This window comes from Ochotona curzoniae, unplaced genomic scaffold (genome assembly GCF_017591425.1).
Source record: "Ochotona curzoniae isolate NIBS_2020 unplaced genomic scaffold, NIBS_Ocur_1.0 contig_883, whole genome shotgun sequence".
NCBI lineage: Eukaryota > Metazoa > Chordata > Mammalia > Lagomorpha > Ochotonidae > Ochotona > Ochotona curzoniae.
In genome coordinates, this window is record NW_024466599.1 from 50,189,595 (window position 1) to 50,203,181 (window position 13,587).

Here is a 13,587-nt window from a genome sequence, read left to right on the forward strand (position 1 = left end):
GGCCCACCTCTCCCACTTCCTTTCCTTCCTGGCAGTTCTGGCCCTGGCACAAACTAGGCCATCTTGGTACAGCCTCCTGCCAGCCTGAAATAGTGCCAGATCTCTTCCAGGCTGGGATGGGGGCATGTGGAGCTATTTCCTGAGCTCCATATCCGTACCCCCATCCTTATGCTGCCATGCCCAGCATGCCTGGACTGAGGGGTGAGGGCTGGGACATGAACTCTGCAGCCCCTCCCCAGGCACAGGAGACCAGGGCCTGGGTCAGCCTGTGTAGCTTTTCAGTTTCAGCCACTTCCCACTTCCGAGCCTGAGCTTTCAGTAGGGACAGAAGATGGAAGAGAGGGAGGTGGAGCTGGGCCCACAAGGGCGACCCCCTTGCCCCACGAACCAGCATGCGTGTGTGTTGATTATGGGGTTCCAGGGCCAGGAGAGTCCTGCAAAGCCTTCTGAGCAATGTGTACACGTGTGGGAGTCACAGTTCATTCGGATGACTGCTCTCCTCGCGTGGGTCTTCTTCCTCCGTGCCCTGGGCTCGGCCAGCCCCTTGCAGTTTCCCAAGTGTCTTCCCGGAGGCTGGCTCATTTGCTTCCCCTCAACAGCCGGGCCAGGCAGTGCTGTTCCAGCTACTTCTCCATGACTCACACGCGCCCGGCCCAGCACCCAGGGGCCCTCCAGCTGCGGCTGTGCTGGGAAGGGAAGGTGTCCCCGCAGCCGGGTGCAAGCTGTTGCTGTTGCTGTTTCTGTTTCCCTGGGCTGTCTGGGGCTGGGCTAGGAGGGGCCCCTTCCCTGCAGGGCAGCAAGCAGGGCCCCCATGGCAGATGTTGGGGGGTAGTACCCTGCCTGGCTCTGCCCCTGTGACCCCAAAGGCTACTCAGCCACCTGCTGCATCTATTCCCCCCAAACCCTGGGGTCAACGTGCCAGTATGCCCCCTCCTTCCTGGTGCTGGTGGGGAGGATGGGAGAGGGGAGGGCTGGGAATGGGGCTGCTGGCTCCCCTGAGACCTGTCCCTCCTACCCAGTGGGGATCATGGCTGTCGCTACCACCCATCACCTTGACTCTGGCAGTGACCACGCCTGGGTCCCAGACAGCCTGGACAAGAGATCCACCGTCCACCCTGTTACCCTGGATCACTTCCCCTCACTGGGCCTCAATCATCTGGCTGCTGACAACCCCTGGGTGAGGCCAGAGGCCGCCGAGACTGTGTGTAGTAGCTCCCACAGGCCCAGCAGTCCCTGGGGGCTCTGAGTTGTCACATGGCAGCAGGGCAGGCTTCCTGGAGGAGGTGGGATTGGAAGTGGACTTGAGGGTGCAGAGTCTGTTAAAAGGGTCTTGCAGACAGAGGGGCTGTTGGGAGCAAGAGGTGGGGGCAGAGGGAGCACTGTGACGAAAGAGCTCACTTTGGGCCTGGTATTTTTGGCACAGTGAGTGGCTTAAGCCACTGCCACTCGCAAGAATGGCATCCTGTGAGTGCAGATTCGAGTCCCCGCTGCCCCAATAACCTGCTAATGCTCCTTGGACTGGCCCAGCTCCAGCCATTGCAGCCATTTGGGGAGTGAACCAGTTGACAATCTCTCTCCTCTCTGCCTTTCAAATAGAAATAAATATATCTTCAAGAAGAAAAGCATTGCTTTTTACCTTCATTCCAAACACATTTTCAAGAATAAGGTTAAGTGTGTCCCCCAGGCCCTGGAAGATGAGCTGTGGTCCATCTCATGGGCAACTTCACAAGCATTGCTGCGTGGGTACCCAGGGCTCCCCTGTCTGTATGCTCCTACTGCGTACGGGAGGGTGGGTACTGAGTTCCAATCCAGGTCAGAGGCTGTCAGGAGCCTGGAGGTGTGGGTGGCAGTGCAGGGGGTCCAGGCATGCCTGGTCCCTTCCTCTTGGGAGGAGTTTCAGCTGAGGCAGGGCCACCACCCACAGGACAGAGGCCTTGCTAGGAAGGCACAGGCCTCCATACTCTGCCCTGACCATGACAGTGCAAATCTGAGCCTCAGTTTGTTCATCTGCCAAATGGGACAGTAGGGAATTTCTGTTTCTGCGGGTGGGTGAGCAGTTAGTGCAGGCTCAGTCCACCGGAGTGAGCACTCATCAGGCAGGAAGTGGGAAGGACTTTCCCCGCCCTGGGCCCCTTCCCATTGGGGGAAGCCTTGGTTCCTGTTCCTGTGAGTCTCCTCACATCCTCTGTGGTTTACCTGGCTGCAGGCTGCTGCTGAGGGCAGTGGTTGCTGGGTGCCTCCTCCGGCTGCCAGGTGTGGTCCGGGGCTGGCATGTCCCAGGTAGGCAGAGGAATGACTCCTGCTACCCAGGACAGAGGCATGGAGATCAGGTGATATGGGATTCCTTGTGAGGAAGTGTTCGCTGACCCAGACTTTTCAAGTGGGCATGTCAGGGACCCCACTGAAGGCCCCAGGCGAGGTATTGGCCCTGTACCAGGGGGTGCCTGTCTCAATGGACAGCTTAGTCTCTTTCCTCCCTGTGGCCGAGCCGGGTGCTTCCAGGCAGGAAGTGGACCTGGACAGAGCACAAGTGAGCAGGAGAGTGGAGAAGAAGGAAGAGACCTGACAGCCCCAGCTCTGTGTCCCCAGGGTCCCAGCTCCCTCTCATGCTATGGGGTCCTCTTGCATGCAGCCAGCAGGGAGGAGCCCCCAACTAATGATTGTGGACTTTGGGGTTACACCTAGAAGCCTGGCTTCCCACCCTCCCTCATCTGGGAGATCTTGCAAGGCAGCAGTGCTGGCTGGAGTGCTGGCTGTGGCTGGCTCCTGGAGGCTGCAGGAGGCTGGGCCAAGGTCATGACTGCTCCCACCGACCCTGCCTGGCCCAGAAGCTGGGTGGTGGAGGGGAAGGGGCTCCTGGTGGCTGCTGGAAATGCTCTCTTTGGCTGCCTAACTATCCTTTCTCAGACTGAATCTGGATCCTGCTTAGCCCTGGTAGAAACTGAGCAGACACTCTGCTCCCAGCAACCAGCCTCCTGTTTGACCAACAGCTCTCATCCTGGGAGTGTATACGGGACCATGGGGTGGAGGCTATCTCTTCCTGGGGAGCAAAATTCTGGAGGGCCTGCTGAGTGGGTGGGTGACGAAGCAGGGAGAGGCTGGCCCTCCCTGGGGCAGGGGCTTTTGATGCAAGACCCAAGAGGGGCTTTTAGGGTGTGTCAGTGGGATCCCAGCAAGGCCTCGCCCCTATGCCAGCAAAGGTCCCTCATGCAGCTCATCTTCCTCATCCTCAAACTCTTCCCAGGTGGCAAGCCTTCCACAGAGCTGATGATGGTGGCTTCCAGCTTGCAACATGTATGGAAGGGGCATGCTGTGCATAACATGTGGACGTGGGGACTTAGATGTGACAGGGCCATATCCCATCTTCTCGTGGGTAGTCTCTGGCTGGCATGGTGGTATCTAGGGGCTGCTGAGCAACTGGGAACTGCCGTGGACTGCAGATGGTGGGTGGGGCATTGATGAAGCATGCGTACGCTATGGGTCTAAGGGGGACTGCTCCTGGGGCCACTGGGGCTGCGGCAGGGCCACAGGGAGCTGATGAGGGCTCTGTTGCTGCCAGGGCAGCTGTGTCACACCGCGAGGCCCTGTGTGTCTGAGTACAGGTAAACAGGTGTGCAGGTCAGTGTATGTGTGCACCTGTGCGTGTACAGGATCCTGTCTGGGTGTCAGGGATGGGGTGACTGCATGGGCAGGCGTGGTCCAGCTCCTGGGCCTGTCCTGGAGCAGTCATCTTCCAAGGGAGCCTAATCCGATTTACGGCCCCAATCCCCCCTGATCCGCTGCAGGCACTTCCGGTCTGGTGCCACCCCCAAGCCATCTGTGCCTCAAACCTCCAGGTCCTGCTTGGCTCATAAAGCCCCCACCTCCCACTCCTGTAGCTCCCAGTTCACCCGGCCTTCTCTCTGCCCCTCCCTCTGGTCCCACGTCCTTCTGGAGTAATCCGCCGTCAGCCCTGAGGTAGAACGGGGGGGGGGGGGGGGGGAGGTGAGGCTGCACAGCAGCTGGTGGCACTCTGCTGGTGCCAAGCCCTGTCTCAGAGAGGAGGGAAGGGCCAAGCCCCATCCTTCCTCAGGAAACTGCCCACCCTTTGCTCAGCCCAAACCCGGCCCACCTTCCCCAGCCGCTCGTGCTCATGGCCTGCCCACCTTCCAGATGGCTCAGGCCCTCCTTGCCTTGATTCCATTGTCACTTGGGTCCACGTCACCGTGCAGGGTCCCCTGAGGTTCCTGGCCTCACTCCTGATGTCTCCATTTACAACTATCCTAATGTCCCCTCCTGATGTCTCCCGGAGCCCCTCAACCATCTAACAATCCTATAATGCTTTTATTTATTTATTTATTTATAAAGATTTATCTTATTTTTAATGCAAAGTCAGATATACAGAGAAGAGGAGAGACAGAGAGGAAGATCTTCCATCTGATGATTCACTCCCCAAGTGACCACAACGGCCAGAGCTGAGCCGATCTGAAGCCAGGATCCAGGAACTTCTTTTGGGTCTCCCATATAGGTGCAGGGTCCCAAGGCTCTGGGCCATCCTCTATTGCTTTCTCAGGTCATAAGTAGGGAGCTGGTAGGGAGCAGAGCTGCCGGGATTAGAACCGGTGCCTATATGGGATCCTGGTATGTTCCAGGCAAGGATTTAGCTGCTAGGCTACCACACTGGGTCCCCTTTATTGTTATTTCTAAGAAAGATCTATTTATTTATTTGAAAAGTAGAGTTGGAGAGATCGATCTTCCATTGCTGGTTCATTTCTCGAATACAGCCACAACAGCCAATGGTGGGCTGGCCCAAAACAAATAGGAACTTCTGGGTTTCCCACGTGAGTACAGGCACCCAAGCACTTGGATCATCCTCTGCTGTTTTCCCAGGCATACTAACAGGGGGTTGGGCTGGATGTGGAGCAGCCAGGACTCAAGCTGGTGCCCATATGGGATGCTGGCACCACAGGCAATAGCTTTACTGGCTGTGCCACAGCACTGGCCTTCTGTCATGCTTTTCCTGGAAGCAGACTGTCACCAGGGCCTTCAGGTCCCGCAGAGGAGCTGGCCCCTGCGTCGTGGACTGCTCTCACCCCTAGCATCTGTCTAGCATCTCCAGCGCTGGGCTTCCTTCCAAAAGCATCCCCTCACACTTTCTCGGGATCATTCACAGTTCCTGCTGCTATCTGGGGGGGGGGGTGTCACTTCACTTACTTATTTACTGCCCGATCTTGGGGCCTCATAGCAAAGCCAGCCCAGTGGGCAGGAGCCCCAGCGCACCCTGCCTGTGCAGAGCCCGGCACTCAATAAAGAACTGGAAACTGATGAGTGCTATGCCAGGGTGGGGGCAGGGAACCTGAACCACTCTCCATCATGCCTAGCACCTCGCAGCTGCAAGGGGCAGAGCTGGGCCTCAAGGCCAGCAGATGTTACTTCCTTTTGTAAATGGCATGGGGATGGAGGGCTCTGCTGTGGAACTGCACCCTAAGACACGGCTTCTTTGCTGGAACCTGAGTCACGGTGGAAGGTGAGGGCGGGTGTATCCTGGCATGGCAGTGCCCCGTTCTGATAATGACCCTGTCCAGCATGGTGAATTTCAGTCTGCTGTGTAACCAGCTCCCCCCCCCTCCAGGATCCCTGGGTTGGGGGCACAGGGACAAGTCCTCAAGCCTAGAGGGGCAGCAAGCCCTGCCCAACAGGCTCGGAGTAGCTAACACCCAGTGCCTTGTGCATCACCAAGGTGGGCTCGCCGCTGAGCCGGGAGATGATGTCCTTGTGGGCAGTGGGGGCTGTGGGCTAGGAAGGGAGGCCAATGGAAAAAATAGGGTGGAGGGGGCACAGTGCAGCTCTGAGAGCACTGGTAAGTTACCTAGCCTCTCTCTGTATTTGGGGTATCATCCATTCTTGCCTTTGAGGACTTGTGGAGGATTCAGTCCTGAAAAGGTTTTAGAACAGGATAGGGCGTAGCAGGTGCAAGCTGCCCTGTTGTCATTTTGGAGAATGAAGCCAAGGTGTGCAATGAAGGACCTCCTGGCTACACCATCCCATGGCGGGAGGCAGAAGAGAGAAGAAAAGGAGGCTAGATGCCCTCTTCAACTCACTCCCAGGTTGATGAACCTGTTCACAGCTGGCCTGGGCTCATCATCTCTCAGCAGGCCCCACCTCCCAAGACACGATGGCCGCTGGAGACACTTTCCCACTGCAGGAGTCTCCCCGTACATGAGGCAGAGGGAATGATGTGGCTCCCCAGCCTGGGTGCTCACAGTCACTTGCGGGAGGCACCGGGTGCAGTGCTAGCCATTACTCCTGCTTCTTAAGCACACAGAGAGGCTAACTCACTTGCCCAAAGTCACAGAGCAGGCAGACAGCCCAGCTGTGTTTGAGCCAGGGCACATGGCTCCAGAGTTCCCATTGTTCAATTGTCACCACAGCTGTCACATCGTTCCTGCTAGGCAGGTGGTGCCCCAGGGCTTGGCCTGGTCTACACACACTTAGATCAGTCTTCCATCTGTTGTTTCATTTCTTGTATTGCCACAATAGTCAGGGTTGGATGGGGCCAAGCTCAGGGCTTGGAACTCTGTGCAAGTGTCCCATGTGGGGTGGCCTGAACCCATAAACTAGGGCGGTCATCTGCTGGCTCCCAGCTCACAGGAAGTGGAGTAGCCAGGACTCAAATCAGCACTCAGCTAGAGAATGGGGGCATGCCAAGCAGTGGGCTAGCCTGCTGTGTTCCATGTAAGCCTTGTGGCCTGGCTTTTGGTGATGGTATGGGTAGCCAATGTGGTTATGCAGAAAGCAACATTATCTGGCTCCTTGGGGTCTCTCCCCAGTCCCCACATTATCCCCATCTCTTGTCAGGGGATGCCCTTGAGCCCCCCACAATCTGGTCATCCTTCTGAAAGCCTTCGCCTCTTGCTTAGCTATTACCCCTGGCGACAGTTATCCCACAGCCACTGTCTCAGCCCTTCTCAGTTCCCAGGGCCTCACCTGCAGACACGTGTGGCCCACAGGATGACGGTGGAACCTGTTTCACTTCAAGAATCCCCATCTCCCATGGGAACCATGGGAGTGCTGCGGGTAGGGCCCAAGGAAAAGCCCGGGATGCAGATCTCCTGCAGCCTCACACCGGGGCACATCTGGGTCCCAGTCCCATTGATGGGCATGTGCATAGAGCAGAGGGGACCTGGGGCGGTGGCATGGGGAGAGGGGCATCCAGAGAGGGGTAGGGTCAGTGTCGGGCATGTTGAGGGCTCCCCACACTCAACACCAGGGACAGGGGCTTGAGTGGAGGCCTTACTGGTACAGCAGAGCGTACATGCTCACACACGCATGTGACATGCAAGTGTGCTGGATTGCTCAAGGAGACCTTCTCTAGCCCACTCGGAGCCTGTAGGGGCAGCCACCAGACCAGGGTCCCCGTCAGAGGGTGGGCACAGGAAACACGAAGTCACTCCTGACTCACTTCTCAGGCGGGGTCCGGGGTGGCCCCTAACATTCACCTCTACATTTGTTCTGCCCACGCCTCCTGTCTCTCACACCCCCACTCGCCCTCCCACTAACATTCACCTCTACATTTGTTCTGCCCACGCCTCCTGTCTCTCACATCCCCACTCGCCCTCCCAACGCCATCTGCCTGGGGCGTGGGTTTGTAAGGAGGAAGAAAAATGCCACACAGCCTCAGAGCAGAGGCCTTGAAACAGCCACTGTGGAAGGGAAGCCCTTTGCGTCTGTGTGTGTGTTTGGGGCGGTGGGGGGAGTTGGGTGGCCTTGCGGCTGGGGCTGGCCAAGACTGGGAATCCTCCAGGCACGGGAGGCAGTGACGTTCGGGCAGCCGTCAAAATAGACGGTTATGAGAAAGAACAACACACACAATCGTTGTTTGCTCCCATGGCACCTCACAGGTTTTTAATTAAAGCAAAAACTGCTGAACCCCAAACTTCTGTGCCAGATTCTGCTCGGGGATGGCCAAGCCAGGCAAAGATCAATCTCCCAGCTCCCCCCTCCCGCCACATCCTCAGGCAGAAAACACTCCAGGTGTGGGCAGCCCCTGTCCAAGGGTTCCCTTAGTGATGGTGCTAAGGAGCGAGGTCCTCCCCCTGGGCCTACCACCTGGGGTTCCCCAGTCTACGCCAAGCTTGGTGCCCTGCCTCCTCTCTGCCAGGCGCAGACAAACAGGGGTCCTTGGTGGCACAGGAGGTGGTAGGCAGTGAAGGGAGCAGACATCCGCCCTGTGAGTCACAGACAGCCGCCCCAAGGGCTGGGGGATCTTTTGTCAGAGCAGAAGTGGGGGAGGGATGTGGGCCTGTTCTTACTCCTCCTTCTTCATGCCCCTACCCAGGGCTTTCAATGCAGGCTGGAAGGTTGGGGGTTCCCCAGCCTGGGAGGGAGGAAGGCAAAGGCGGCAGGCAGCCCTCTTTCATGGCCAAGGCAGGGTTCAAAGTACCTTTGCAACAGAGCTGGGAACGGGGCATTTAGAGGGCTGACAGAGTCAGGCGGAAATCGTTGGTCCTGGGCCAGCATGCTACCCCCACACAGAGCTTCCCAGCCAGGTGCTAGGCCTTGTCTAGAGTAGACCAAAGCGTGAGAGACACCGGGGTCAGGAGCCCCCTACAAAAGGGCTGAGCTGATTCGCTGAGCTGATTTCACTCTTGCTTCAGGGAGCCCAGCTGTTGGTGGCAGGTGTGAGGGGAGGGCCCCCAGACCCACAATGTCCAAGGATGGGGATCCAGGAGTGGGTGCATGCGCGCACACACACACGTGTGTGTGTGTGTGTGTGTGTGTGTGTGTGTGTTATGGCTGGGCTTGGCCAAAGACCTGTTGCTAAAAGACCCCTACTGCTGGTGTTGCAATGGGTCTCCCACTCCTCAGGGAGCTGCAAGGCTGCGATTCCCAGTAGAGCAGGTGACGCAGGCCACACGGGTCAGCAAGACTGGGCCTGGCTCCCCCGCTGCAGGCTCTGTAATTGGCTCCTGGCATCAGCCATTAACTCATTTGCCGCGCCGATGCCAAGGATAAGAGCCCATATCATGCCCTGGGATCTGTGGCCCAGACTTCCCGCCTCCAGCCTGGCCTGCTAGGGAGGGACGGCGGAGGTCAGGTGGTTCTGGTTGTTAATCCTCATTGCCATTTACAGATGGGGAAACCGAGGCTGCTGTGGCCCCAGGTCAGCCTTTGGAGTGCTCAGAGCATCTTCCCCCTGCATCTCTTCTGCATTCCCAGGGCACACAAGCACCATGCTCTATCTCAGATGCAGAGAAATTACATCCATCCCATGCACCCACTCAAAACCAGCTGCGTGGGCATAGTCGTGCATTTCCTAGGGGTGGGGGTGGTCCGCACAAGTCCTAGCTGTTGCTCTCTAAGATGCTGTAGACTGCAGAGACTCAAGGGCTCACCAAGGCCACAGTAGAGTGGTCCAGGATCTGGTGTGGTGGGGAGGGGCTGCATGAGTGCTGGGCTTGGAGGTCCTCCCAACCACCTGAACCTGAACCCAGGGGCACACCTGAGCCTCCCCACATCCCACATCAAGACTTGTTCTGGGTCCCCTGCCCCACGCGGTGCTGTCCCTCTAGTGGGAGGAGGGGGAGCTTGTGGATCAGATGGCCAGGAAGATAGTAGGAGAGGAGGCCCGCTCTGTTAGCGCCTCTGCTGTCTTCTTCCCCTTGAAATTCCCGTGGGGCAAGGCCCAGGGAGAGCCCGCAGCAGCGTCAGCAGCGCTGGGGCAGCAGGGACAGAGGAAATGCTCCCTTCTGGGTCCCTGGGGATTTCCCTGGTCCCAGTCCCAAGCAGCTTTACCTACTCCCCTACTCCTAACTGGACAACTTGAAACTCATCCCAGACCCCTGTCCTTTCTTCCCCCTCCACTCTACACCCGCCATGGCCCCCAGACCCATAATGTCCAAGGACGGGGATCCAGGAGTGGGGGCGCGCGCACGTGTGTGTGTTATGGCTGGGCTTGGCCAAAGACCTGTTGCTAAAAGACCCTTACTGCTGGTGTTACAGGAGGCAGGGGTCTCACCACCTGGGGTGAGTAAGGGGAGGGGAGCGTTCAGGGGAAACTGGAGACTGCAGGCACCTGTCAGGTTAACCCTGGGAGAGAAATAACAAAGAGTAAACGGGGCCATGGGCCGCCACAGCAGGGGAGTGCGCCCCGGAGAGGCAGCGCCCCCAAGGACTGAGGGTCCGAGCGTTGGTCCCTGTGGAGGCTCACAGATGAGGGGGCGGACGGGCACCAAGCCATGGGAGCTGCTGCCCGGCTTCCTCCCCCTGGAGCCCCAGGGGTCCCGCCCAGTTCCGTCCCACGTGAGGCCGCGGGGGCGGGAGCCGGCGCCTTCCTGCCTTGCCCTTGTATGGTGACCCGGGAGGTGGACCAGTGAGTACTTAAGCCCCAGAGCCGGCGAGGGCGCCCAGAGCCGACAGCTGGGAACTCCCGGAGCGTGAGGCAAGTGGGGTGCAGGCAGAGGGCCGAGAGAAAGAAGACAGGAAGAAGGGGCTGCCCGACACTGATCGCCATGACCTTGGAGGCAGCCCACGAGCTGGAGTGCGCGGCGCTGGGCGCGCTGCTGCGGGAACCGCGGGAAGCGGAGCGCACACTGTTGCTCGACTGCCGCCCCTTCCTGGCCTTCTGTCGCCGGCACGTGCGCGCCGCTCGGCCCGTGCCATGGAACGCGCTGCTGCGGCGCCGAGTGCGGGGTCCGCCCGCCGCCGCCCTTGCCTGCCTGCTGCCCGATCGGGCACTGCGGGCACGCCTGGCCCGCGGGGAGCTGGCGCGGGTCGTGGTGCTGGACGAAGGCAGCGCCTCGGTGGCAGAGCTCTGGCCCGACGGCCCGGCCCGTGTCCTGCTCACAGCACTGTTGCACGAGACCCGCAGCGGGTCCACCGCCGTCTGCTTCCTGCGAGGTGAGCACCGGTCCAGGATGCTGGGCCCGCCCGGGACCCCCTCCTCATCAACTCTGAGCCTGCCGCAGCCTAGCCCTCCCTCCCGGCTAATCAATACTGCCTTGGTCTTTCCCCGCAGGAGGCTTCGAAAGCTTCCAGGCCTGCTGCCCGGACCTGTGTACCGAGGCGCCCGCGCCTGCGCTGCCATCTGCAGGACCCGAAAACAACAGCTCGGACCCCAGGGTCCCTTTGTATGACCAGGTTAGCTGAGACGGGAATTGCTTTGCTTGTCTCCCTGCCCGTGTGTGTGTGTGTGTGTGTGTGTGTGTGTGTGTGTGTGTGTGTGTGTGCGCGTGCGCGCCTTTGTGGAATCTTGGGCGCCAGGGCTGGCCGAGGGAGTTCCCCGCGCCAAGCCGGTCTCACCACTATCCCTCTTCCCTGTGCAGGGTGGTCCTGTGGAGATCTTGCCTTATCTCTTCCTGGGCAGCTGCAGCCACTCCTCTGACCTGCAGGGGCTGCGGGCCTGTGGCATCACGGCCGTGCTCAACGTCTCGGCCAGCTGCCCCAATCACTTCGAGGGGCTTCTCTGCTACAAGAGCATCCCGGTGGAGGATAACCAGATGGTGGAGATCAGTGGCTGCTTCCAGGAGGCCATCGGCTTCATCGGTGAGGCTGAAGAGAGAGCGGGGGAGGGGCCTTGGGGGTACCTTGTCTCTCCCCCTGCCCTCCCCAAGCTGCTTCCCGGCTAACACTCCCGTCTCCCTGGCAGACTCGGTGAAGAACAGCGGAGGCCGCGTGCTGGTGCACTGCCAGGCGGGCATCTCACGTTCCGCCACCATCTGCCTGGCGTACCTCATTCAGAGCCACCGTGTGCGACTGGAAGAAGCCTTCGACTTTGTCAAGCAGCGCCGGGGGGTCATCTCCCCCAACTTCGGCTTCATGGGGCAGCTGCTGCAGTTTGAAACGCAAGTGTTGTGTCACTGAAGCATGGCACCTGCCCGCCTCCCCAGGAAGCCAGCCCTCCTTGCTGATTCCTGCCTGGGGCAAGCCGACTGTGTCCCTCCTTTTGGGGTGGGCTACTGCCTTTGGGACCTGGTGCTGTTCTGTCTGGAGTATGAGGGCTGTCTACCCCTCCCCCCCAGCCCACCTGCTTGGACAAGGGAGGGACTTGGAGGTGTTCCTGCCTCCCCCCGACCTGGCAGGAATGAATTGGACTGACTCTGGCCTCACCACCATCATGTTGAAGCCCTTGGAAGCAGGAGTGCTCCAAACACAAGCTGTGACAACTGGGCGCCCCGTGAGGGGGCCTGGAGCCTGAGCCCCTTTGTCCTGGGGGCCTTGGGCTGGGATGCGAGTTGTGTGCCTGACGGGACAGGCATGTGCGTCGCGTGTATGTGGGTGAATGTGGCTGCCCAGTGGGCGCTCAGAAAGTTCCCATGTTCTGACAATTACCCTCTCTTCCCCACTTCCTCCCAGCCCTGTGCGCGGGGCTTGGAAACTAGCACTTTATATTTATACGGAGCGTTGAAAACGCGTGAATAAAGTATTGTTTTGTTTAAAAAATGGTTCTCCAGTGTCTGGTGTTGAATCCACACCCAGGGGGGCTCAACAGTGGCCAACTCACTTGCCCGTTGGCAGCTGGCACCCGAGGGCCAGTGGCAGTTCACCCAGCCCAACTCTGCTCCTCGAGGGCAGGCCTGCACACACCTCACTGTGGAGCATGGGTCTTCAGAGACTGTGGGGTGTGTGTGTCCTGCATATATTGTTCTTATGGGAGTGTGTATCTTGCATGTGTTGTGTGTTCCAATGGGAGTGTGTCCTGTGTGTGTTGTGTATTCAGGTGGGAATGTGTGTTTTGTGTGTTTCTGGGGTTGTAAGCATCCTGGGTGTGATATGTATTCCTAAATATGTGTGTGTCCTGTGTGGTTGTGTGTTCCTATGGGAGTGTGAATGAGCAGCGGCTGGACACCCAGCACTGGGCAGGTGTCAGTGGGGACCTGACACAGGTTAAGCCTGATTCGGAGTAGAGGGGCTCCTTTGTGGCTGCCAGAGACGGGGTTCAGTGCCTTGCCTGAGAGCCAGGGACAGCTGTGGAAGGGCCTCGCTGGGATGGTCACCCAGTGCTGGCCAGTGACTCCACCTTGCTCTCCATGGCTTACTCATGGCCCTCCAAGTGCCTGGCAGGTGTCCGGGGACGCAGGATGCTAGCTGGTTTGCTAAGCTCTCCCTGTGTCAGCTTTCTTGTCAGAAAGGTGGGAATTAACCATCAGTCCTCACCTTGTAGGCATGTAGACTTGTGCCATCCATGTGAGGGGGCTTAACCCACTGCCTGCACATGGTAAGTCTCACAGCCAGTGCACCTTGGGGCCGAAGTCTGTCCTTACCCCCACCCCCACCTACCCCAGCCCAGCCCACTCCACCCTCCCTTTCCTGGGATTTTGTAAGTTTGTCTTCCTTTTCCCCTTGTTTGCACTTTCCCTTTCTTTCTCTTTCTCCTTCGCAGATCTCTTGCTCATTCTCTTTCCTAGTTTCCTCCTCCTCTTGTCCTTTTCTTTCTCCATAGTTAAACTTGTGAGGCTAGCACTGTATCTGGGTTAAGCTGCCACCAGGAATGCTGGCATCCCATACGAGCACTGGTTCAAGTCCAGAATGTTCTTCTTCTGACCCAACTCCTTGCTAATGTGCCTGGAAGGGAAGCCGTGGCAGATGGCCCAAGTGTGGGAGATGCCA

General features: G+C 58.8%; 1 protein-coding gene and 1 long non-coding RNA gene across 2 annotated transcripts in view; one reads left to right on the forward strand and one right to left on the reverse strand.

Moving 5' to 3' along the window:
• Positions 1 to 8,770, reverse strand: part of LOC121165060 — a 21,757-nt gene extending 12,987 nt beyond the window's left edge. The window contains exons 1-2 of the long non-coding RNA XR_005885192.1: positions 8,737 to 8,770; positions 628 to 637 (exon numbers count right to left, since the gene is read on the reverse strand). This is a non-coding gene — a long non-coding RNA (uncharacterized LOC121165060). The remainder of the gene's footprint in view (positions 1 to 627; positions 638 to 8,736) is intronic.
• Positions 8,771 to 10,393: 1,623 nt separating this feature from the next.
• On the forward strand, positions 10,394 to 12,413 carry DUSP2 (dual specificity phosphatase 2). The gene is made up of 4 exons (XM_040994061.1): positions 10,394 to 10,878; positions 10,997 to 11,118; positions 11,304 to 11,523; positions 11,627 to 12,413. Exons 1-4 carry the CDS (start codon positions 10,491 to 10,493, stop codon positions 11,839 to 11,841), a joined length of 945 nt encoding a protein of 314 aa, XP_040849995.1. The 5' UTR covers positions 10,394 to 10,490; the 3' UTR covers positions 11,842 to 12,413.
• The last annotated feature ends 1,174 nt before the right edge of the window (positions 12,414 to 13,587 follow it).